General features: G+C 44.0%; 1 protein-coding gene across 1 annotated transcript; it reads left to right on the top strand.

Moving 5' to 3' along the window:
• Positions 1-12,548: 12,548 nt before the first annotated feature.
• Grxcr2 (glutaredoxin and cysteine rich domain containing 2) lies at positions 12,549-25,954 on the top strand. The gene is made up of 3 exons (NM_001191078.1): positions 12,549-12,884; positions 19,904-20,131; positions 25,353-25,954. The coding sequence occupies exons 1-3, from the start codon at positions 12,549-12,551 to the stop codon at positions 25,533-25,535; spliced, it is 747 nt and encodes a 248-aa protein (NP_001178007.1). The 3' UTR covers positions 25,536-25,954.
• Positions 25,955-26,486: the final 532 nt, after the last annotated feature.

Raw genomic sequence — 26,486 nt, 5'->3', positions numbered from 1 at the left:
GTGTTCTACCTTAAAGTTTTCACAACCTCACAAGTAGTTTCACCTGCTGAAGACCAAATATTCAAACCCAAAAAGAACCTGTGGGGTGACATTTCACAATCAAACCACGACAGGTTCCTTATCAGCATAACAGTCGGAATCCTTGGTCTGGCATCCGAGGACCAGGTTTATGACGCTTATCCGCCCCTCCCCAGCTTTGCCTCTCTCTACACATCCTGTTGTGTTGTTCTCTTTGCCAGAAACACTGGGGCTTTCAATTGTTCATTCAGGAATCGATGTACAGCATTAAGCATTTACTGTATGTCTCCAAGTCTCGGTTCATTCAGTGACTGCTCCTCTGAAAGTGCTGTGCCTTCTTTCTCCGTGAGAGCCGACATGTTCTCTACGGCCCAAGTTAAGTCTGGGGCAGCTCCTGGAAGCCATTGGTTTTCTTGGTAGGTAATGGAAGCATCAGGCGAGCGTTCGCTTTGTTCTGCCTAACTTTAAAGCAGTCACTGGGACCCAGGTGGGGTTATCTTCTCTGCTGGAGCATCAGGCTGTTCACATGAACACTGCTGCAATGACACAGCAGGGGCCCAGATGGGATCACGGTCTTCAGATCTCCGAGGTCTGGGAGCACAGTCTTCAGATCTCTGTGGTCTGGGAGCACAGTCTTCAGATCTCCGTGGTCTGGGAGCACAGTCTTCAGATCTCTGTAGTTTGGGAGCACGGTCTTCAGATCTCCGTGGTCTGGGATCACGGTCTTCAGATCTCTGTAGTTTGGGAGCACGGTCTTCAGATCTCCGTGGTCTGGGAACACGGTCTTCAGATCTCCGTGGTCTGGGAGCACGGTCTTCAGATCTCCGTGGTCTGGGAGCACGGTCTTCAGATCTCCGTGGTCTGGGAGCACGGTCTTCAGATCTCTGTGGTCTGGGAGCACGGTCTTCAGATCTCCGTGGTCTGGGAGCACGGTCTTCAGATCTCCGTGGTCTGGGAGCACGGTCTTCAGATCTCTGTGGTCTGGGAGCACGGTCTTCAGATCTCCGTGGTCTGGGAGCACGGTCTTCAGATCTCCGTGGTCTGGGAGCACGGTCTTCAGATCTCCGTGGTCTGGGAGCACGGTCTTCAGATCTCCGTGGTCTGGGAGCACGGTCTTCAGATCTCCGAGGTCTGGGAGCACGGTCTTCAGATCTCCGTGGTCTGGGAGCATGGTGTCTTCAGATCTCCGTGGTCTGGGAGCACGGTCTTCAGATCTCTGTGGTCTGGGAGCACAGTCTTCAGATCTCCGTGGTCTGGGAGCACAGTCTTCAGATCTCCGTGGTCTGGGTTTTTGAGCTGGATCCCACCAGGCAAGTCCCAGTGTGCCAGGATCTTGATGGGTTTCTGCTCATGTCACACTTAAGAACTTCCTAATGACCAGAGAAAACAATGGGTCCAAGGTGAGAGTTGGGAGGGAGGGGCTGAGCAGGACAGTGAATACCAAAAAGGATGGTTTGGTTCTTGAGGGTCATAGATTAAGAATTTCCTATTTGTAAGTTGGTTTGAGATGATGTCACTTGCCACTGAGTATCTGTAGCTAATAGACCTGATATTGAATCTCCATTCAATTCTACTTTTGCCAATTTATTTCCTGTATGCCAAAAAGTTACCAGCCTTATCGGAATGAGCCCACTTTCTTTTTTTTTTTTCTTTTTTCTTTTTTTTTATTAACTTGAGTATTTCTTATATACATTTCGAGTGTTATTCCCTTTCCCGGTTTCCGGGCAAACATCCCCCTCCCCCCTCCCCTTTCTTATCGGTGTTCCCCTCCCCATCCTCCCCCCATTGCCGCCCTCCCCCCAACAATCTAGTTCACTGGGGGTTCAGTCTTAGCAGGACCCAGGGCTTCCCCTTCCACTGGTGCTCTTACTAGGATATTCATTGCTACCTATGAGGTCAGAGTCCAGGGTCAGTCCATGTATAGTCTTTAGGTAGTGGCTTAGTCCCTGGAAGCTCTGGTTGCTTGGCATTGTTGTACATATGGGGTCTCGAGCCCCTTCAAATGAGCCTACTTTCTAATCCCCTCAGTCTACTCTTTGTTCCTGTCACAAGCATTTATTGGAGCCCAACTACAAATAAGCTGGGTTTACAGCCCTTAGTAGTTTTGTTTCAGAGTCAAATCCTTTTCCCATAACCTTAGAATCAGAGACAGCGCTGATATAAGACAGGGAGCCAGTTTTGAGAAAGGAAGATAGAGAAGGAATTGAATTTCACTGGAGGGGGATGGGTCAGAAAGTGAAGACAATGTCAAGATTCTGGATTTCCCCAACAGGATACTTGGATCTAACATCTTTAAGACCAGTTTTCTTCTCGGCATACAAAATTAAGGCCCACTGTGTTTTATTTTCTCAGGGCCCTGATTCACTTTCCTGTGGTTCAGAGAGGTTAAGCAAGTTACCCAAGGTAACAACATAGGTAGAGGAGCTGTGATTTAGTCCCCACATTGACCTGCATTTGTGGCAACATTTAGAGTTGTACACACTGCTATAAATGGATTTGGAACTATTTAGTCAACACCTATTAGTCCCCAGGGGAAAAAGCATTAAGCTACACAGAAGTTTCGTATAAGTCAAAACTGCAGAATACATGTGGTTGACAACATGGGGTCTTGGGACAAGTCCAGGTTGAAATCCAAGATTCGTCGCAGAGGCTTCCCATGCCTTGGGGTCTTCTCTTACATTTTATGTGTACAGTGGACACGATTTTAACTCGTACCTCACAGTGTTGTGATGAGACAATGCTTCAAGTCATGTGACACAAACCCTCAACGATGTCTGTGTCCCTGATTCACTACTGCATAATTTTAATTAATGAGCAGGATGAGGCATGAAACATTGGGAGGGATATATACTAGATTTACAGTAACAATTATTTTTTTGCTATCATAAAGGGGACTTGAAAAAAAACCTCCTATGTCTGTTTGTTGAACAGAGAAAGATGCACATTTGTTTTAGTTGTATGCTTTTAAGTGGGTTTCTATCTAAATGGGTACAAACTTTGGAAAAGCATAAACTCTTTGTGATTGGAAACACTACCAATCTTGGTACATTTTCCCGGATTGACTGGCCTGGACAGGTTGTAGGCAGAGAGGTCTGGACTAGTCCAGGAATACCTCTGGCCGGTTGATTGCTCTTGCCTGCTTGGCCTGCTCCCCCAGTCCTTGATGCTGCCTTTTTTTACGCTCCACTTGGGAGAAAGGCCCTCCAGGCAGCCTGCATCAGGGCTGTATCCCAGTCTTCCGGGAGAGGCGCTGGACTCGGTCTGGTGTCCTTCCTAATAACTTGTGATGACTCAATGTCAGTTCACACTCCTGCCTGAAGGTGGCAGTGTTCACCCTCTAGCCCAGCAGTTCTCAACTTTCCTACGCTGCGACCCTTTAATACAGTTAGTTCCTCGTGTTGTGGTGACCCCCCCCAACCATAAAATTATTTTCGTTGCTACTTCATAACTGCAATTTTGCTACTGTTATGAATCGTAATGTAAATATCTTTGAAGATATTTGCCAGGGATTGCTAGCTACAGGAACTACTGCCAGTCAGCCTTCTCCCCAGACATGTGGCTTTCTACTCCTCAGACCCATGGATGCTCAATGGGGCGGGGCGGGGGTGAGGATGAGGTGGGGAGGGTGTACATCTTTTCCAGCATCTCTTTACTACTCTGGAGTACATCTCACCGATTTAATAACTGCCCATGAGTCTTAGTTCAACGACACACTATAACTTTGCTTTAACACAAAGACAAATGAAAAAAAGTAATTGAGAATAAAATAAAGGAGTGCACCTTTCAGTAGCAAACACTCGGGTGTACTTTATATAGACATTATGATGAAATAGATGCTGGGCTATAATAGCTAGGACTGTAACAGGACTGACAATGTTTGATTAAATGGCTGTGTATACGAGAGAGAGAGAGAGAGAGAGAGAGAGAGAGAGAGAGAGAGAGAGAGAGAGAGAGAGAGAGAGAGAGAGAGAGAGAGAGAGAGAGAGAGAGAGAGAAGAGTAGCCTAGGCTGGCTTGGCATAGAACGAATGAACGAACGAACTAATTAACTAACTACTAAAATGTTTCCACAAATTTCAAGAATGTCCTCTAGGGGGCACTAGCAGCCTCATTAAGAACTTGACTGCTCTGGCTGCTGCAAGCTGTGTAGAAGAGAGTTACAAGCCCTGTGGGACTGCTGGACTCATAGTATAGCCAGTTCCAAAACCTCATGCTTTAAGTTATGTATGAAATTTAGAATAGATGCTTAATTACCACTTAATAATGATGATAACAACTTGGACATGTGAACCACTTTGCCCGCTGTACACTTCTAGAGATCTGGGTACAGACCAAATACGTGTAACAAGGTTCAATGAAGTCACCATGTGGCCTATAAATGTAAACAGAGGCAGGAGTTTGAAGTGGTAGCAAATGGGTGTAAAGAGTCTCGTGAATAGCTTTACCCAGGATGACACGTCTACATGAGAAAGTAGGTTGATTAAACATTATCAAGAGTAGTTACATACTCTAGATACGTATAATCAAAATATGTAGCAGTATTTTTATTATTAAAATACTGCTACGGGAAAAGTTAAATATACTCCCCAGAGCTTGCACCTCCCTTCTGTTGGAGAACACTGGAATAGAGAAAACCTAGGGCCAGTTTTCTGCCCTCTCAGTTTTCTCTCTGGCAGGAATTGTGCCAGAAGTAAAGGAACAGAGAACAATTATTTTATTCTATTTTTTAAATTTTTGTTTTTTGAGACAGGATTTCTCTGTGTAGACCTGGCTGGCCTGGAACTCACAGAAATCTGCCTACCTCTGCTTCCCGAGTGCTGGGATTAAAGGCATGCTCCCCCCACCAACCCCCTCCGGCATGAACATGACTTTAAACAGTGGCTTATTCCCTATAAGGCACATGGCCTTTGGGACAGGGCCAGCAAATAACAGGCAAACCCTCAAGCGATGATAATGATGATGACGACGATGACAACATCATCATGGTGGTGCTGGTGGTGGTGATGATGATGACGGTGATGGTGGTGGTGGAGATGATGATGTTGATGGTGGTGGTGATGATGATGTTGATGGTGGTGTTGTTGTTGGTGGTGGTGATGACGTGATGATGGTTGTTGTTGTTATTGTTGCTACTGCTGTTGTTATTTATTTTGCAAACAGGTTCTCATGCATCCCCGGCTGGTCTCGAACTTGCTATGTAGTCAAGCATGATCTTGAGCTGCCTTCCTATCCTCCTGGCTCTACCTCCTGAACTCTGGGGTAGTAGGTGTGTACCGTTATATCCAGTTTAAAAAATACTTTATGTTCATGAAAGTGTTTTTGTTCACACATTCAGCTGTGTACCATGTGTGTGCCTGGTGGCTGCAGAAGCCAGAGGAGGGTTTTGAGCTACCACATGGGTGCTGGGAACTGAACCCAGGTCCTGTGGAAGAGTAGCCAGGGCTACTCCCAAGTCATCTCTCCCAGCCCCTCACAATCCAGTTTTATGCAGTGTGGAAATTGAGTCCAGGACGTTGAGGTAACTGGGCACACACTCTATCAACTGAGCTACATCCCCGCTCAGTGATTAATTTTTGATGAATTCTCAGATTTGGGCTTATGGTTTCTGGCAGGGCTGATTTTTTTTTCCACATTCTTGTCCACTGCCTGTCTTTGAAGTTATACATTTCTTTTTTTTTTTTTTTTTTTTTTTTTTGGTTCTTTTTTTCGGAGCTGGGGACCGAACCCAGGACCTTGACCTTCCTAGGCAAGCGCTCTACCGCTGAGCTAAATCCCCAACCCCCACTGCCTGTCTTTGAGATCCTTTACTCTCTGCTCTGACATGGGAGTTTGGCCCAAGATATGAGGACTTGTGCCAGCCCTGCTTAGAGACAATGAGGGAGAGGCATTTCAAAGCTGAGGAAGAAGGTGGCTTATCCCTGTGTCCTGGAGATATACCCAGATAAAGCAGGTGGCTCCATTTCAAAGCTAACTCTGGGCTAGCTCCCAGACAGTGCTTATAACCACTCACTAGGTAACAGCCTAGCCAGTGAGAAGCCTCACCTGATTGTGCACGACAACACTTAGTTATGGATTTCAGAACACGAAGAGGCTATGTAAAATTGTGTGTATTCCAGTTTTAGCAAACCACTTTCTCACCCTGGGAGGCCAATTTCACACCATGAGATAGAAGCCTTAAAAGTGAAAGGCATGAGCTTTGAGGTGGGACCTGTGTTAGAATAAAGACTGTTGCATAATGGCTGTGGGACCTAGCTTAGGTAACTTAACCTCTCTGGGCTGAAGTTTCCATTTCTGCCTTGGAACATGTCCATGGGAAGGCAGTCCCGGAGGAGCAGGCTCATTACAGAGGAATGGGAGTGGTAGATGCAGAGAACTTTCCTACAGGTAAACCTTTTAGGAGAGCATCTTTCAAGCTGCCTTTGCTCAGCGTTTGGTCCGAGGGAATGTAATTTCAGAAATAAAAGAGTTTTGTGGGCAGTCTATTTTTGGAAATAGTGTGTCCCCAGTGAGACTGATAAAGAACGTCAAGGCAGCGGCGAGCTTTCTGAGAACTCGTGGCAGAAAGAAATGAACTTTGCCCGGTTTCCTCTCAGGGTTTCCCACGTTTATTTCATTAGGATTATCACCCTCCCCCCAAAAACAGTCAAGTATATGGGTTGGTAAAAAATGGCGCAGGGAAAAGTTTCCCCCTCTAAGTAGTGTGATCCCCCACCCAAGTCCAGCATTTCAGATGGACTCCTCCTTAGATTTTCCTGTGAAAATGGAGATGGGGCACAGGTCATCAGGCTGTACCAAGTCACTCACATCCCTTTCTGAGAGAGCTCAGGCAACCTTGGAAGTGACTCTGAAAAGACCCAGGGGCTCAGTCTCTTGAAGGATCACTCGTGGGGGCAGGGGAGGGAGAGAGAGAGAGAGAGAGAGAGAGAGAGAGAGAGAGAGAGAGAGAGAGAGAGAGAGAGAGAACAGTAGCTTATGAGTAGGTTAAAAGGACATAATTAATTTAGAAGCCCTACCCTGATTAGAAAGGATAGCTGTGGAAAGATCACTAAAGGATAACGTTCAGACTCAGTTTGCAATAATTGTACATTTCTTTCACCAAGACACATATCTGATATAATCTCCTAAATCCCCAAATACACATAAAACAAGGCTCAGTAAATGACATCAGACAGGATAGGATAAAGATACTGTTTCTAAAAGGATTTGGATCTAAATCAAAATGCACAGAGGCAAACCTCCCTACCTGTGAATTCGTTTTGTTGAAAGCATAATTTCTGTCTCATTTTTAGTAGAAAAATTTCAAGTGTAAAAATCTGGAGCAATAGTATAACAACCAGCTACCTGGAATTATCAGTATTTCTCTATCCTTGAATCCTATATGCAAATATATTTAAATATGCATGTACCTATATTGCAGGGTTAGTTTTTCCATATTAAGTTGCAGACATCACAGCACATCGTCTTAAATATTTAAGCATGTATCTCTTACATAAAGGACATTGCCTCACACGATCACATGGTATTACCTTGCCTGAGAACATGAACAATATCTGTACTTGCACCTGGTACCCGTTCCACAGACAGATTTCCCAAGGAAACAGTCAAAGCTCATATATTGTGTTTAGTTATAGCAATTTACTCTTTGTGGAGATGGAATGCGATTTTCCTGATCTAATAACCCTTGGATGAGACTAGTGTTTGTAGGTGTCCCACAGAGCGGCTTTGCTTTGTGTGCTGCTTCCTCTTCGGTCATTTAACAAGTTCTTCTATGCCCCGTCACTCTTGTAAACCAAGAGCTAGGCTTGTACATAAGAAGGACTTAGGTCTAGACTACCTCAGAGGTGGGCTTATTCTCTCTGTCTCTCTGTCTGTCTCTCTCTGTGTCTATATTTATGTCTCTGCCTGCCTGCCTGTCCATCTCTCCCACCTCTGTGTGTGTGTGTGTGTGTGTGTGTGTGTGTGTGTGTGTATGTGTGTGTGCATCTGTGTGGAAGCCAGAGATCAACTATGGGTGTCGTTCCTCAGAGTCTCTCATTGATCTGGAGTCTACTAAGTAGGTTAGGCTGCATGGCCAGAGAGCTCCAGGGGTCTTCCCATCTTTGCTTCCCCAAGAATAGGAATTCGAATGTGCTCCATGATGCTCATCTTTTTGAATGTGGCTTGTGGGAACTGAACTCAGGTCTTCATGCTTGCAGAGTAAGTATTTTACTTAGCAAGCTATCTCTCTGACTTTGTGAACTTACCCTTCTTTCTATTCTGCTCCCACATGACTATAAGCAGGGTTTGAGATACCCCCACCCCCAATCCCCATCCACACTCTAGTTGTTCAGGACGCACATGAAGACTAAGCTGCATATATCTTAAAAGCTGTTGTCTGTATGTGGGATGTTTTCTAGCTGGGCTGCTTTGTCTGGCCTCAAGGTAAGAGGATTCGCCCAGCCTTGTAGAGACTTGATGTATCAGTCTCAGAGGAGAAGGGGAGGAGAAAGGGGGAGAGAATTGTGGGAGGGGGAACTGGAAGGGAGACAGTGGGTGGGATATAAAGTGGATAAGTAAAAATAACTAACTAACTAAATAAATAAATAAATAAATAAATGGTAAGCAGAAAAATAAAATGCTAAGGGAACCAGTCATAAGCATTCTTGCTATAGATATAATATAAGGTGATGATTATATTAATTTGCTTGGACATTTTGCATAGGACACATATACTCAAGCATAATACTGCATACTGCAAATATATACATTTCTTTTGATCGACTGTGTGTTAATAAAGCTGGAGATGTTAAAGCAAAACAACCTTTTGTGCTCTCTGTCTAGTTTGAATTCAAGCAGGAGAAAAATGGCAGAATGTCGACTGTGAGTGAATCAGTTTCCTTCTGTCAATTGCATCTGTATTTTTAAAATATGAAGCACTTCTAATATTAAACCAGCACTTGTTTACCCCAGGAATTTTAGAGAAATACAGTAAAGTGTCAAAAAAGAAAGAGAAAAAAGATCTTCACTGATCTCCCTTTTAGGTAGAACTACTAGCATTTTAATGTATCCACTCTTTTCTTTCCTACAAATTTCTATAGTAAATTATTCACTACAGAATAAAACTTAGCCATATTTTCCAACTTAATTTTTAACAAAAATATTTTCCATATTATTTCAAACTTTTTATAAATTTCTAAAATGAATTGCATGGTCTTTCATATTGTGAAATTCTTACTGTTGAAAATTTAAGGTTTTTTTTTTTCTGGGTATAAGTAGTGTCATGGAGAATATCTTTACCTAGATAAATATTTCTCTCCTTTGAAAATTATTTCCTCAGGAGAAATTATTAGGCTGAAAGGAATGGATTTTTAGAATTTATTTTCTGCCTGATTATCACAGTAAGGCGAGTTTATCATTGGCATGTAAAATATAATAAAACTGGGAAAGAAAAAAGTGTTCCGCATCCTCTGCCTAGAGGCGGATATTAGCGTTTTGACATGATTTCTTCTGATATAGGCAGTTATTTTCTTCCTTAGTAAGACTCAAGGGTAGGAACATTTTTAAGATTTTCGATAATGCTGCCAAGGTTGTTTTCAAGCCTTTGGTTTATTCTTCTGGAAGTGTATGAGTTGCAGTCATTCTGAAAACACAAACATCTAAAACTTGTCAAGTGAGCTTGTTCATTTCCAAACTCTCTACACCTTTGCTGTGACTCACTGAAAGTTCATAAGCCTGCCGAGAAAGGGTGAGAAAAAAGTCCCGGACAAATATTACTTAGAAAACTGATTTCGGGTTTTGAGCTGATTGAAATCCTTGTTTCTGGAAGGTTGTCCTTGTTAATGTTGGCCATTGTGGAGCATTTGGACATGCTTGGTTGTGAGGTAGCTAGGGAGATCAGGTCACTGGTTTGACTTGACCGAGACTGGCTACTGGTCACTTACAAATACAGGACATAAGGAAATGGTAGTTTATTAGGGGTCTCCAGAGTGTGATGTACATGCCCATTAATATCTCTCTATACATCGGAGGATGCAAACAGGACTGATGCAGACTTGGGGTCCACCAAGCTTTCCCAGAGGATGAAAAATTATGATCCTGGACTCCTGCAATTTGTTGTACATCTGGGCCAGCGTCCAAGTGAGGAATATGTCTTCTAATGCCAGGATGAAAAAAGTCTCCCCCTCCCTCTTCCTCTCCCCCTCCCTCTCCCCTCCCCTCCTTTTCCCCCTCCCCCTCCCTCTCCCTCTCCCTCTCCCTCTCTTGTTCTGTTCTCCCACCTAGTTCTTGAAGCAATTACAGGTTGTGGTTTGCCTAGGAGTTCTCTCTATTTTGATGCTAATTCCACTCCCGCAAGGAGGGCTGCCTAGTCAAGTACTCAGGACTCAGGTGACCTTATCAGAAACTCTCATTTAATTTGTAAAATAAAGGCAAGAGTGATTTGGGCAGGGGGAAGAGAAGTGGAGAGAGAGGAAGAGGGGGAGAAGAGGGAGTCGTCAGAGAAGGAGAAGCTGGAGACATGGCATAGAAAAGGTGCAAGTGATGAGGGATTTGAGAGCTGGGAATAGGATTGTGGATCTGCCCAATCTAGGCGCTAGCTTGTATTCATATTAATTGAGTTGTGTTTTCTTTGTGCAGGCCCATTCAGGTTGGAGAAGTTACTGTAACAAATTGGCGCCCAACCTATCCATTAGAACCCAACTAACCTGAGATAAAAGTTTACTTCCCTTTCACCCCAGAATTGGGCTCTGGTAGAGATCTAGGCAGGAGTACTGGTGGATTTAAAGTTGATTGGGTCTGAGGGGTCTATGGAGAACTGCAGAGAGGCTCCCTGCCCCAAACCCCAGACAGAGAGCTACAGTCAAGATTATTGTGTTGTGTGTTCTTTTATTTGAGGGTTTGAGTGTAGGAAAGTGTGCGGCTGGGATGTGTTTCCGCCAAGATATCTAGCAGATATCTTGGGACACCGCGGTGTGGACCTAGGCGGGTAAAAGACCAACAATACTCTTTTTTATTTTTATATTTTTACAACAACAATTACACTTGTTACCTGGTTACAGGTGCTGTTTTGGGAGTCTGGTGGAACTTTTAGGAGGTAAGACAAGGCTGGTGGAAGTAAGTCACTATCACTAGTGGAAGGTTTCTAGTTCTGGCAACTGTCTGCTTCCTCTTCATTTCCATATGGACAGCTACTGCCACCACAGCCTTGCTGCTCTGGACTAAGCCATTCCAACATGGCTTCTATGTTCTGATGGACTAGAATTATAAACCCAAACCAAACCTTCCCACCCTTAAGTCACCTCTACACCTAAGGCTCGGGAAATAACGGGGAAGAGAGGGTCAGAGAGTTTGCTGTGAGGTTGTGTCTCTTAGGAATATCAAAAGTTACACTCTGAAATCTCACCCATAAGTGTGATCTGAACAAGGAACTATAGGTAACTGAGGAAAACTGGGAACAGGAGAGATGGTCTTCCCCGGGGTAAAGCACACCAGTTGATTGTCCAGTACCAAACAGCCAGATCTGAAGTCGTGATTTAGTAGCATTATATGGACTTAACAGATTATGTTTAGGATTATATAATGTATGAGAGAGAGAGAGAGAGAGAGAGAGAGAGAGAGAGAGAGAGAGAGAGCATAGAAGTGGCTGAGAAGCATGAAACCTCAGCTTGTACAAGTGAGTAAAGCGTCCCAGCTCTTCAGACTTAAACCAGACCCATAGGCCCAACTCACAGACCCTGCTTTTCCAATCCGTCTTGTATTCTCATCTCAGAGAGTACTCCATTTCTAGAATAGCCATGGGGGACCCATCAGTGGACACTTTACCCGCTAAGCACGAGGTTGCCATTTCACATGGGGCAGGTAGGTCTGTTTTCTATAGACTTGTAGATCTGTTTGGAGAACCCACACTTCAGGCTTCTCCGATATTCCTCACAATTACTACCTCAGAGATGGGAATTTGTTAAGTTTACTAGGCTGTAGGAGCTATTGATACAGTTGCAAATGAGGACTTCCTTTTTATCTTAAGTGCTCTGAGTATTTTGCTTCTGTGGCACATGTGTGCAGTGCCTGTGGAGGCCAGAAGAGTGCATCAAAGTTCCGGGAACTGCACTTAAGATGGCTGTCAGCCACCACATGTGCTTTTAGAGTCACGTGGGCATGTATTTGAGTCTCCTTGTTAGATTATAGTTACTTTTGGTAACGATAACAAGGTAATTGCTAATTGATCAAATGTCCAATTTTACCGAGTTGGTCCTCAATCATTGTAATAAATGTATTCATCCCCAGAGTTAGGGTGAAGTTAGGTGTATGCGTAAGACCAGGCAGAGAACTCATCTTCTCCTCCATTCCATCCACTCACATAGCCATGATCACCTGCGTTTCCATGAGGTCTATCAATATTTAATGTGTGGGTGTCAGTTGCTGTAATTGAGCATTCTCCAGAACCTATTTGAATTAATCATATGCAGGGGGAGAGAAAATAAGATGCCTTTTTCTCAGAGCCTGATTCCACTGGCTACTTGGAGGCCTGGAAACTTGAGTGTGAACTTTCTGCTGATGGAGAACTCCGAGAAGAAACTGAATCAGAAGAGCGACGACAAACCCAGAAAAGTACGGTTTAAAATCTCCTCTTCCTACAGTGGCCGAGTGTTGAAGCAGGTTTTTGAGGACGGGCAAGAATTAGAATCACCCAAAGAAGAATATCCTCACAGTTTTCTCCAGGAGGCCCTTGAGCCAATGGATGGTGTCTATGGGTCCGGGGAAGTCCCCAAGCCCCAGCTGTACTCCCCCAAGCTGACTGCTCAGAGAATCAGCGTGTTCAGAGACAGCAGCGCCTACACTCTGGCCGGCAGCCAGCCCCTGTTCAACGACTATAAGGCGAATGACCATAAGGTTGGTATTGTGTGAGGTTATGACCTTCTAGGTTAGGCTCCCTCCTTGGAATATGTCTAGATAAATGCCGAAGTGCTTCAGATGTGTCTCTTGCTCACGTTCAGCCACCGGCCAGAGCTTTAGGTGCGTCAAATGGGGAGCCGTTATTAGAATAATATTTCTCGGATAAAAATAACACGCGAGTTGACTACCCATTGGAAAGCGCAATAAGCATAAACGGCATTCAGATTCCATCCAGGGTAATACACAGTAATTGGGTCTTTGGCTGAGTTTCCTCAGTGTGTAAATTAAATAGAGGCGCAATGGTTTTCGGGTTGCTCAGCTGCCGTTTTATGGAATTATGCAGCAGTAGGTCATTTCGTTTCCTGAAAGAATTGAATATTGGAAGGCGCCCGTTTTGCTCCAGCCAATTACTCAGCTGTAGTTTATCCATGTCTTGTTTTTTTCTCCTTATCACTTTCCTACTGCCTGCCTTTTTAAATTGTTAGTCTATTTATTTAGTTTTGCCTTCCCAACGCTCATTAATACGAATGCTGTGTAGCTGGGGTCCTCGGAAGAAATAGTGAAAAGCAAATCAAACGGAGGTAGTGTTGCTTAGGGAAGAAGTTTGAACTAATAGTTCAATGGCACATGCTCTCCCTGCAGGTTTCCTTAGCTCCTCTGGCACCACAGATAATCAAAAGTCCATGCAGGATTTCTATTTTGAGCTAAAACAACCTGGGAAGTGCTCACTGATTTCCAGAATCTTAGGGCCTGGTCATGCACTATGGTTGTGGAAGTATAAATGTTATTTCTTTTAAAGAGGCCATGTAATTATGTAATGTATCTAAGTTATTAATGGTAACTATACCACAGTATGTCCTCATCTATGAAGGGTTTTATTCAGATAATTGTTTTAAATCTTTTTTTTTTGTTAGTTTCCTGAGAAAAATGGACGTGGCAGGTAAGTGTTTTGTGGTTGGCAAAAGGATAATCGTAGGCATATCTAGTATTACCAAAACTAGTACCAGGTTTCATGTTTGTATTGAGAAGTTGAGAGTGAATAATCCCTTATACTGATGGAATGCCTTAGGTGTTATACGGACCCCTCATGGATTATCTTCTACGTCCACGTCATGTTCTTTTCCTTACCAAACTCTCAAGGAGAAAGACAGATATGATCTTGTTTCTACTTTGTAAATGAGGAAATTTATGTGCACAGTTGATAAAGGGCCCACACATCATTATAGGGACCTAAGGAGCTGAGTCAGACTGGGAATCTGGACCCTCTAGTTTCCCTTACTTTAATCTCTATGGAACATCCCCTTTTAACAAAGAATATCATTACATAGTAATGATGACATTGATGATGGCGGTAATATTAGCCATTTATTCATGGCCTAGGTACTCAGCAATGCATTGTGCTTACAATAGTGCTTTGTAGCTGTATCTTAGTTGGAAGTTGAGAACCAACGAACACATAATGCAAACAAGCCATGATAGATGATTTAAGCTACTTCATAACTCACACGCCAACTTTGGCACATGTTAGAATGATTTGACATAGATGTACAAGACCACGCTACAGCACAGTATTCCAGATGCCATGCTGAAGCTGGGACTCCTGTTTGCCTCATTATATCCTGTTTTCTCTGTTGTTTTATCAACTGCCAGAGCCTAGTTTTGCTATGAGTGTGACAGGGACCTGCATGGATGTGTGCGGCACACATGGTGAAACAATTCACAATGTTATTCATGCAAAATAAGGAAACCAGAGCTGGAGTTAATGATCCCTACTAGCAGGTGGAGCTGAAAATTAACCCTTCATGAATGCTGTCTATAATAGTGCCATAGGCCGTAGTTGGGTGCAGTGATTCACTTAAGAGTTTGGAGCTTAGCCAAGTATTTATACGCCACTATTCACAGAAATTCTCAATCAGTTAGAGGTGGAAGCAGCTTGACTGTTCGGCAGTTGCTGAATGACTGGGCAGAAGTAGTACATGCACATAACGGGATATTCTGATATCTTAGGGAAATTTGACATACTTCTGCATGGATGAAGCTTGAACACATTAGGCTAAATGAAATAAGCCATGCATAAGGAGGCAAACCTGTACCATTGCAGCTGCTCAGTGAACTTAGACTGTTCAAATCAATAGAGACGAAAGGAATATGGCGGTTGTCAGGCTAGGGGTAGAGAAGAAGTTGTTACTGTTTCTGGACTCAGCATCTCACTTTGGGAAGATGAAGTTTTAGAGAGAAATATTGTACAATGTGAATATCAGGGAGCTCTACACTTATAAATGGTTAAAAGAGTAAATTGCATTTTATGTGTATCATACTCTTAATTGAATAATAAAAACAAACCATGGGCTCTGATACCTGTCAATGTCCAGTTCTATCCACTCCTGTGGGAGTTTGGACAAAGTATGTAACTTTGTTGAACCTCAATGTCATCATCTTCGTCTGAGAATAACACAAGTCTTCTTAGGAGGGCCATAGATGGTTAGGGTTGATAATGCCTGCCATGTGCGTGGCATCCTGAATGGTTAGCAGGTGGTACCCATGACTGCAGAGGTGAACACAGTTTAAGGAAGTGTTTAGTCTTTTATTTTATGTGGCAGGCACAAAAGGTGATACTAGATTTAAAAGTGTGCCAAGGAACCAAAACCTACTGAATGTGTAGGGCTTGTGAAACTGAACAGGGAAAGGAAGGGAGATAACACTTACTGAACATCCAATATATACTTGTATTAAGTGATCTCATAATTTCAATGAGAAAGAATTTTTCATGTTGGGAAAACGGACATTTACAGGGATAAAATAATGTGTCCGTCTAGCATAGTTGTCAAGTAACATTGGAATAAAATTTGAATTGGAGCTGGGCTGTAGTGGCATACACCTTTACTTCCAGGACTTGGGTGTTGGGGCAGGGGCCGGAGTAGGGCAGAGTCAGGTGGATCTCTGAGTTCTAGGCCAGTCTGATCTACAGAATGAGTTCTAGAACAGCCAGAAGTACATAGAAACCTTGTCACAAAAAATAAAAAAACCCCACAATAATAGTAGACAACAGTAAAATAATAATAATAATAATAATAATAATAATAATAATAATAATAATAGATAGGATTTCGCTGACTCCAAAGCCCATTAAATTTCTAGTACCTAACAAGGCTACTCTGTGTCTGGATAAGTGTCTCTAGGTATGTGGCTACAGAAACCAGAATATTTTCAGATACTTTCCCACATAAGCTGCCATTTTGACTGTTCACAAGAAGCTAAAAGATTCTTGGCTCCATTCAGTCCTCTATAATACAAGAGAGGATTTTTCCTTGCAGGCAGTTAGATGTAACCAGACCATGTAAACTTTAGCTATGTCCAGAGAGTTTGCTCAGACACAAGGGAGAATCTGGCTGGCACGTGGACTAAAACCAAGCACACATGCAGAATGGCTTTGACCGTCCATCTTTGGAGTAAAAGTATTTACTACTTTAGATATTGACTGATATCTTAGATATTGACTGGTTTGGGGGCAGGGAGTTGAGGCTGGTGATCACTCATTCTTTGAGCTTACTGAAAGTTGAGTCTTCCAAGAGAAGAAACCAAGAGTCCTGGACAGTGGAGGCTTCCTAGTAACTGAACCTTTTGGCTATTACAGGAAGTAGAAACAGAACCTTCCAAAAGTACCACCATCCTTATCTCCTGATGTCAGAAACTGATAGTCCAGAGTGCGAAATGGGAATCCAGTGTGCATAAAACAAAAGGAAATGGAATCTGCTACAGGATCGCCTGAAGAGGGAGGAAAGAGGGCCAGACAGGAAGCCTGGGCTCAAGTATTCATTGAAACCCCCATGGCTGTTTACAGCAGTCTGAACGTTGAATTCTTGCTCACGCTAGATTCTGACTGAATACTTTAAATATTAGAGTGGGGCATCATCTAAGTAGACTGTGGTTATCCAGTTCTAGAATCAAGAAACATATTTTATGCTGAGGTATTTTGTTGTAAAGCTTGAGTTGATGTACACTACCAAAAAGTTTTAATAACAACAGTGACGACATTTACGTTTGCAAATCACCACGAGCGTCTGCAAATCGCTCTTTTTTCTGTATGTTTCATACCACCTTCCGTTCTGAGAAGACGCCGTTATCCTGAGGTACTAGCGTCAAAGTATGTAACCATGTGGGTATTGCTAAGCCCAAGAGAGCTGCGGAAGGGCCCTGGAACTTGGTGTCTTAAGTATTAATCCCTATTTAGGGAGGCATGAGGCAGGATCTTTCTGTGTAGCCCTGTTCTGGAACTCCCTCTGTAGATCAGGCTAGCCTTGAACTCACAGAGATCCACCTGCCTCTGCCTCCAAAGTGCTGGGATTGAAGGCATTTGCCACCACTACACAGCTAGCATTAACCCTTATACTACTGAATTTGACAATGTTGGAAGCTCCCCACCTGAGTAATGTGTGGCAGGATCCAGGAGTTTCAGCATATCTACGTACTACTAGTGTGGTAGTACACTGAAATTTTGCATTTAAGGAACTAGCTTGTCTGTGGGAATGCCTACCAGCTAGATCTCAAGACGTATACAGATGATCAAAATAGAGTTCATCAGAGTTTGTGATTGCCCTCTATCTTGTAACTAGTGGATGTCAGAACTGGAATCCAAGGCTGTTTGCATCCAAGATGTGTAACTTGGCAGAACTCTGTGTTCCTGATCAAGTGGTACCTGAATATTGCCTCTTCTGGTTGATTTTTCCCTCTTCCTCCTCTTCCTCCTTCTCCTTCCCCCTTCTTCCTCTTCTTCCTCCTCCTCCTCCTCTTCATCATCCTCCTTCTTCTCCAGCATTCTCAGATTCTCAGACTCCTTTTCTCCTCCTCCTCCTCCTCCTCCTCCTTCTCCTCCTCCTCCTCCTCCTCCTCCTCCTCCTCCTCTTCTTCTTCTTCTTCTTCTTCTTCTTCTTCTTCTTCTTCTTCTTCTTCTTCTTCTTCTTCTCCTCCTCCTTCTCCTCCTCCTCCTCCTCCTCCTCCTCCTCCTCCTCCTCCTCCTCCTCCTCCTCCTCCTCCTCCTTCTTCTTCTTCTTCTTCTTCTTCTTCTTCTTCTTCTTCTGTCTTCATCTTCGTCTTCCCTCTTCTCCTTCTTGTTTCCCCTCTTCTTCCTGGGCTTTCTGAACCCAAGGTTTCAAATGTGCTAGGCAAGCTCCCTGCCACTGAACTACAACCTTACAGCCCTGCCTTCCATCTCCCTCTTTAGTGAACTATAGCATTGCCCATTTATTTCATAAGCAAAGCATTAACACATGGTAAATCCATAGAATGAGACATTAGATAATAACAATGATCATTTAGAAGTACACTGACATAAAACATTCCATATTATTCTAATAAAAATGGATAATGACAAGGTATATTTATTGATGCATTGAATATATATATACATATATATATATTTGGTTTATATTGAGATCTATTTGGGAGGAAAGGAATGCTTGTGAATAGTGCAGTATAAAAATATTAGCTTTTGAGGGCCAGGCATGAATGGTGTGTGCCTTTAATACAAGCCTTTGAGAACAGACGCAGGTGGATCTCAATGAGTTTGAGGTCTGCTGGTTTACATCATGAGTTCCAGACCAGCCAAGGTTACATAGTGATACCATGTAAAAAAGAGAAAGTGAGAAATGAAGAATGAAAGGAAGAAAGGAAGGAAAGAAAGAGAGAGAGGAAGAAAGAAAGGAAGGAAAGAAAGCAATTGCATGTGTTTTAGTGTCTGGAGAGAAGGCTGAATGGTTAAGAGCACTGACTGAATGGTTAAGAGCACTGGCTGAATGGTTAAGAGCACTGGCTGAATGGTTAAGAGCACTGGTTGAATGGTTAAGAGCACTTGCTGAATGGTTAAGAGCACTGGCTGAATGGTTAAGAGCACTGGGTGAATGGTTAAGAGCACTGGGTGAATGGTTAAGAGCACTTGCTGAATGGTTAAGAGCACTGGCTGAATGGTTAAGAGCACTGGCTGAATGGTTAAGAGCACTGGCTGAATGGTTAAGAGCACTTGCTGAATGGTTAAGAGCACTGGCTGAATGGTTAAAAGCACTGGCTGAATGGTTAAGAACACTGGCTGAATGGTTAAGAGCACTGGCTGAATGGTTAAGAGCACTGGCTGAACGGTTAGAGCACTGGTTGCTTTTGCAGAGGGCCCAAGCTTGGTTCCCAGTGCCCACGTGATGCTCATGGCCATCCAGAACTCCAGTTCTGGTGTGTTCAATGCCCTCATTTGATCTCTGTAGGCACCAAACATATGTGAGGTGTACATACATATGTGTAGGCAAAACACTGTTACACTTAAAGTAAAATGAATGAATCTAGAATTTTAAAAAAGATCTTCGGTTTGAATCCCAGCCACAGCTCTCGAGTCAGTGATAACCTTAGTGAGATACTTGACCCCATTGAGACTTAGTCTTTGCCTGTAAAGAGTGCAAGTCATAGCATTTACTTCATAGGGATGTTTGGTAGGGAAGGGATGTCAGTAAAATGCTTATCATGACACCTGATATATAGTGTTCAATAAGCAGTGCTAATGTTATCTATGCATAGACAAATAGAGAAATCTTTGCATGGTCCTAAAGTGTCCTTTCGCCTGTGCCCAGGCCTTCACTGACTATCCTGGGGAATAGTGGGAATAGGGACTTTTAGAGTCCTACCCTCTTAGTGGTCCAGCCTTCCTTAGTTCTTATCCTCAGCAAGAAGGAGAGACCCTTCTTACTTTTAGAAAGAACCTTGGAACCTTCTTTAGAAAGAAACCTTGGGGTGGGATGAATCACAGTTTTGACAGGTGCAAAGCCCTTCTGTTATTTCTTGGTATGGGGGATCAGGTGGGTACGGGGCATCAGGTGGGGTACAGGGCATCAGGTGGGGTATGGGGCATCAGGTGGGGTATGGGGCATCAGGTGGGGTACGGGGCATCAGGTGGGGTATGGGGCATCAGGTGGGGTATGGGGATCAGGCAGGTTCTGCAATGTTTGGTGCTGGCTGATGCTACTCTGTTTCTCTAGCCTCCGCCAATTATAGACTTTGGGAAGATAATCATCTACACCAACAACCTGAAAATCATCCGAACTCCGATGGACAAAAGGGACTTCATGAGGAAAATCCTCCAAAAGGAAGAGGTGGCTGAAGAAGAGTCTCTGATGATCACAGGGGAAAATGATGGAGACAGGGAGCAGAACAGCAGCCCCCTGCCGGAGACAGACCGCACATTTCTCCACAGTCAGCACACACAGGTGCGTCTGTGCTGCTCTTCCCCTCAGGCTGGCCCTGCAGCCATGGCCTGCAGATTGCTCTGCTCCTGCATCACCTCTCTAAACACTTTTGAATAACAACACTTATAAAATCTGTTAAAGTGTGAGGGGATTTTTAACATCCATTGGATTGTAATGGCGTAGTATTGGCATAAGCGACTTAATTTCATATTTTAAATATGTATTTTTAAATTTTTGGATGACCTCTTTCCCATGTGATTAGGAATATTAGGTTTTACCGTGAGAATGAATACTGAGTTTTAGAGATGAAGAAAGAATCTGTTCTAGTTTGTTTGTTTGTTTGTTTGTTTGTTTATTTATTTATTTATTTATTTATTTATTTATTTATTTATATATGTGTGTATGTGTCCAAGACAGGATCTATAGCTCAAGTTGGCCTCAAACCCCTTATGTAGCTGAGGATGATCTTGACCGTCTATCTCTTGCCTCTACTCCCCAGAGTTTTTGGGATTATAGATATATAATAGATAGTGAGTTATGTGCCACTAACCCGGGATTGTATGATGCTGGCATTGAACCAGGGCTTCCTGCACGGTAGGCCAGCACTTTACCCACTGAGCTTCATCACTGGCCCCAACTCTGCCTCCTTCTTATGGGTTCACTTGTGCCTCTATTAGTGGCCTGGGACTTAGTCTACACCCAGTGAAGATCCTGTAAAGTCTTGTGTCGATTAGAAGATTAGGTTGAGTTGAAACTGATATCGTTTGTAAACCCACAAGCCCGGGTACCTGGGGACTGCAACTTTCTGCAATATACTAAGAGTGAATGATTGAGTCAGATGCTGCTGTCATCACTGATCATCATGCTTCAGGGTCCCTTAGATGTAAAATTAGTTTCTGTGGGACTCACCCCACTACTCCATGATGGATTGGAAAACAGAAGGGCTTTGGAGAACCTAAGTGATGTCCCTGCCCTTTGAGGATGAAGGTAAAGAGAACAAGGTCATGCTTAGATTTGAGTGGTGACCTTAGGCTAAGGCACCAAGTCTTTCTACTCTCTCTCATTTCTCTGCCTTGCATGGATGCCTAACTCTCCACATCACCTCTTAAAAATCCAGCTTCTCTCTTCCTCCCTCGCCAGAACACAAGCCTCATCAACTCTATTAAAAGGCTACTGAAATTTGGTTCCCAGCTACCCTTTGGACTGATGCAAATGCTTTTGAAACAAGAATCTCTGTTGCTGTCAACCCCTGTTAGCATTCCTTCCACTAGAACATAGGCCTCTTAGACTCCAGAAAAAGGCTCCTGGAGCATGTTTCTCATCTATCTACCCATTGGGCTGATTCACAGCAGAATGTTAATACTTTTGAAATGAGCTTCTCTGTTTCTGTCATTCCTTTCTTAAGCCTTCCAACCCCTCAAAGCATTCTGTGGTGTTACACTGCTTGAGATAAGACCAGATCTCTTTATTTTAGAGAGCCCCAGGGAGTGACTTGCACCTTCCTATTTCTTTCTCTTCTGGGTGGAGAGGAGAATTCCTCCAAGTTACAACAACAGAGAGTATTTTAGAAAGCCCTGGCTTGCCTGATCAGTGCTAGCCTCTCTGGCTTTATCTGGTACATATTTCTTACTGGGCCTTTGCTCCCTCTCCTGCTCCACTGCCCACCAGTCCATCTCTCACAGGGACTTTGCACTCTCTTGATGGAAGCAGATCCCTTCTTCATGCAATGTCTCCAAGGTCTTCCATCCACTCGTCTTTAGCTCTTGAATTCTCAATGGAGTTTTGTCCTTCAGAAGTGTCTTGATAGTTCCCACGAGGACAGCATCCTCAGAATAGACCCACCAGGGTCTTAAACAGCTCTTCACAGCTCGACTTTCCTTTCACCTTTGTGACCGTTTATGTTCGTTCATGTTCAGTTTATGTGACCGAATGTTCGTTCATGCCTACCGGGATCTGATCTCCACAGAGATAGAAGCTGTGTTCACGCTGGGTGCAACATTGCAGTTCCCAGGTCCAAGGGTCTCCCTGTCATATAATTGATGCTCAGTAAATATTGTTTAGCTGTGTGTGGAAAACATACTGGAATTTAAAACCCAGTGTCAACTGGTAAGAAATAACCCACTGTTTCTTATCATCATCTAAAAGATGTAGAGCCTAGCATGCATGCCAGCAGGCAAACAGCCAGGACCTTGTGAACACCACCTTTCCTCTTTAGATTTCTTCAGTTCCATTATTTCTTCTACTCTCTTGTAACTTGGAGGAACTCCCCTCTCCACCCAGAAGAGAAAGAAACAGGAAGGGGCAGGTCAATCCCAAAGTCTAAAAGAAAAAGCAACAGCAGGCCCCACGTGACAATTACCTTTCGATTCAATTCGGAAGAATCCTGGTCTTCTTTTTCTGTAGTGCTGTAAATGAGGGCAGTGTGTAGCAGAAGGTTGATGGGAAAGGTTGTGCTTCCCTTGTCTGCCCTTTAAACTCTGTTTTAAATTGATATTTGTGTGTTCAATCCCTCATGCAATAAATGCCCAGACAAGTTCTATTCTAAAAGAAGGGGTCAAAGAGCATCAAGGAAGTCCTTCTGACTAAGAGACACTTTGCTCTGCTCTGTGGAACTGGGAAGAGAGAGCCTGATGAAAGAGTGGGGGCAAGGCCGAGAATGGGGCCACCTTGAACCTCTATCAACTCTCAAAGCAAAGCCCAAGAGTAATGGAGGTGAGCCTCAGAGGCATGTGCAAGAGGGAGGACCCTGGCCCTGTGTTTGGTGGGTTTATAATCGCCAACCTCTGGGCACTTTAGTGCTTCCTGTGACCTCATCTTTGAGAAAGTAGGATAAGATGATGATAACAGCAGCAGCAGCAGCAGCAGCAGCAGCAGCAGCAGCAGCAGCAGCAGCAGCAGCAGCAGCTACCGATTTCATAAGGCTCAGCTACCATTCTCTGTTTGTACATACAATAGTTCATTTCATTCTCATGTGGACACCTTGGAGTATTCACAACTGTATTCCAACAGTCTTACTCTGCAGACAGGGAAACTGAGGCTAAGAGAAGTCAAGTAACCTGCCAGAGGTCACTAGAGACAACAGTCAAATTTAGGTCCATGTACCAGTGTCATGATCACAGGCACTTTGTTCTGCACAATCTGGTCTTGGGCTGGTCGCTGTCTTTAGAGCTTGCATGTTTTCAGGGAGCATGGCCCCTTTTCCTTGGTCATAAAGGGAGTAGGAAAAGGATTGAAAGGTTCTGTTTCTTGTCAGGGTCTTAGGAAGGCTCAGTGGAGTAGAAGACTTTCTGGCAGGGGGCAGCCATGGGTGGGACTCCTGGCAAGGGAGAATTTGTGGGTAAGTCTGTCAGGAGACAGCTGAACAGCTGACCTCTGGAAACAGATGATTTGGCCAGGCTGTGTAGACATGTCTCAGGATGAGGGCCTGAAGCTCTGTGAAAGCTTTCAGGTAGGCTCTGTGGAATCAGTAGCTCTACTGTTTAGGTAAAAAAAAAAATTATATCTGCTAAGGGTATGTGCTGTATCATCAGGATTTATCAGGAGGACAAGTGTTGGTTAAAAGGGTTCTCCAAGCTTTCTGTTTTCTCTGTTGTTTCATTTTTTTTTACTTCTTCTGAGATGGTCAGGATGATAGGAAACTCAGTTGGACTGCTTTGACTGGAAAGAGCATCTCACAAGAATGGGTGAATTTGTGCCAGCATTGCTGGGACCTGGGCTGGAAAAGTGGGTGCGGGAGAACCTGAGATGGATGTGAGAGGATGTCTAGAAGGTGAACTGGACAGTGCTCATTACGAGGTTCACCAGGCATCAGTCTGGGTTGCAGCCAACTCCTCAGGAGATTCAGGTTTTGAAGAGCGTGAAATGGTTGATTTCTGTGAGAGACTTCAGTCTGTCTCAAGACATAGTCGAGGGCCATTTTCTGGAAACAGGAGACTTAGCTAAGAAAGAAAGTGACTTCTATGGGGAGCTTAGGCTATATAGGAGGAGAGAGACTGCATTTCCATGTGATACCTCACTTAGTATTGCAGAACTCAGAGGGTAGGCATTACCAGTCCTGTTTCATAGAGAGAACAGGGAGGCTAAGCAGAGGGCCCCAGCTGTACTGTCCTCACCAAACACTAGCTTCCAGTCTCGTCTGCTGATGCCACAGTCCAGAGCTTTTTTTTATTGAGAATGTCATATACACATATAATACGCTTTTTTCCTTTTGAGACAGGGTTTCACTATATATAGCTCTGTTTGGCCGGAAACATGCTATGCATGCCACACTGGCCTTGAACTCTGCCTGCCTTTGCCTCCTAAGTGCTGGGATTAAATGTGTGTGTATTTGCCCAGCCATGCATAAAGTGTTTTGATAGAATCCACTCTTCATTCTCCACCCATTTCCAGTTCCATACTCACCCATTTCCCCTCCCTGATTCAGATGCTTTCTCTCTTAAAGAAGACAGCACTGAGTTGATTTAGTAACACCGGTAAGTGCATGGGTGTAGGACTATACCGAAACACAGGAAGGCTTTCAAGGGTCAAGTCCCCGAAGAAAACTGACTCCCCTTTCTCCAGCAGCCATCAGTTGCCAGAAACTTCTCAGATAGGAGTGAGACTTCATGAGCCTTCTTGTCCATCACAGCCCAGGGCTTTTAATCATTACGCCTAACACAGTTCTTAAAGAGAATAAAGTATTACAAGAGCTCAGAGCTAATCCATTCACTCGCTGAGCCTGCCAGTTGCAGACACCATTCCTTCATGAGCACCTGACGTTGGGTAGCTACAGCAAGGGCTATATGTACAGTCATAAAGACCATGGGTTCTGGTGTTCAGTCCCAAGGGATCAGAGTCTGCCCCCTCCCTTCTTCCAGGCTGTATGTCTGATATTGTCATATAGTGTCTCAATATGAAGGGAAGCACCTGCTTTCCTTGAGTGCCTGCTAAGGTTCGTCACACGGGCTTGTTACTCTACTTGTCAGGGAGAAAAAGTCATGTCAGATGGGAACAAGAATGGTTAAGAGCAGAAAGTTGCAGAATGCCAGATGTGATGGCAGATGTACTCGATAGCATTCATCTAAGAAGTCTGATAAAATTGCTGTCCTGTGTCCTGGCCATCTCCCTCATTAGCATTTGTGGGAAACATTTCCTCCAATTCTGCTCCAGGCTTTGCCAAGACCCAGTACTGCTTTGATTTCCCAGAGAATGGTGGACATTAACCACTCACTGGTCTAACTGAAGTCTGACTTGTCTCTTGCAGGATGGGTTGGTCCCTGAGGATAACTGTCTCCACTGCCAGGGGTCCGGCATTGCCACCTGTTCTCTGTGCCACGGCAGCAAGTTCTCAATGCTGGCTAACAGATTCAAGGAGTCCTATCGGGCCCTCCGGTGCCCTGCCTGCAACGAGAACGGCCTGCAACCTTGCCGAATTTGCAGCCCATAGCTTGTAGCCCTGGCTCTCCTGTGTGTCTTTCTCGTACTCTCTCATGACGCTACTCCTGATAAACCACCCTGCTCCCTCCTGCCTCTCTCAGAAAGGGAGCCTCCTGCAGCTGCAATCACTCCTACCACTAGCGAATCTCAAATAATTTGATGACATTTTGTGAAGTTGGTAACATCTCTACGCGTGCCTGAGTAACAGGGGCATTTTTGAATTAGAACCTGCTTTGAAACAGGTTCCAAAATTATCCTTCCAGGAACATGTGCATGCATCTCACTTGATTTAGCTCAGTCTTCCCCTTGTGCCAGCGAACAAATAACTAAATGTACACTCCAGGCAGCAGGTTGAAGTCATTTTCTGGGCCGGGAGCTATTTTGCAAAATTATGCGGTCAGAAAGGAATAAAGAAGTAGATTTCCAATGAACCAAATTCCTGTTTCTTATAACGCATCTGAAATTGTCGTTGGTAAAATTGAAATTTCTAATGAAGCAGAAGAGGGAAGCGGGTAGTCAACACTGGATGCTCTCACAGGCCTCTGCAAGCAAAACGGGATGCTCATTCCAGAGACGGACAAGCTGAGAGGGCCTTCTTCCTGTGAGGCTGCTCCTGTGTGGCACGGTTCTGGCACTTACTGGGCAGGCAGGGAGCTGCACTCCCACATGGTAGAATGCTTCTGTGTGCCTCTAACTGGCGAGGTTATAAGCCAGGCCAAAGCCATTGGGACAAGGTTGGTGCTCGAGCACGTTATCTGTAATAAGATTTCTGCCAGCTCCACAGTCAATTAGCAAACAGACAGGTCTATTTTAAGACTAAGATCTAGCCAGCGGCTCTTTAGAAGGACAGCAGGTGTTTCAGGCTTATCTACGCCAACTCTCAAAGAGAAGAACCAAAAGGTCTCGTAGCTAGATATTGTTTCTACAGCCCACGAATGAGCATGTGAAGGGTGACTATTCC

Source organism: Rattus norvegicus, chromosome 18, assembly GCF_021556685.1.
Source record: "Rattus norvegicus strain SHRSP/BbbUtx chromosome 18, alternate assembly SHRSP_T2T, whole genome shotgun sequence".
Lineage (NCBI taxonomy): Eukaryota > Metazoa > Chordata > Mammalia > Rodentia > Muridae > Rattus > Rattus norvegicus.
Note: the sequence above shows the minus strand (reverse complement) of the source record. Positions and strands in the feature narration are given on the sequence as shown.

Bases quoted from the DNA above. Each gene is read 5' to 3' on its own strand.
- Grxcr2 (NM_001191078.1), top strand. From the start codon at position 12,549: ATGGAGAACTCCGAGAAGAAACTGAATCAGAAGAGCGACGACAAACCC. The intron at 12,885-19,903 runs GTTGGTATTGTG...CTGTTTCTCTAG, and splicing joins ATAAGGCGAATGACCATAAG to CCTCCGCCAATTATAGACTT. The intron at 20,132-25,352 runs GTGCGTCTGTGC...TGTCTCTTGCAG, and splicing joins TCCACAGTCAGCACACACAG to GATGGGTTGGTCCCTGAGGA.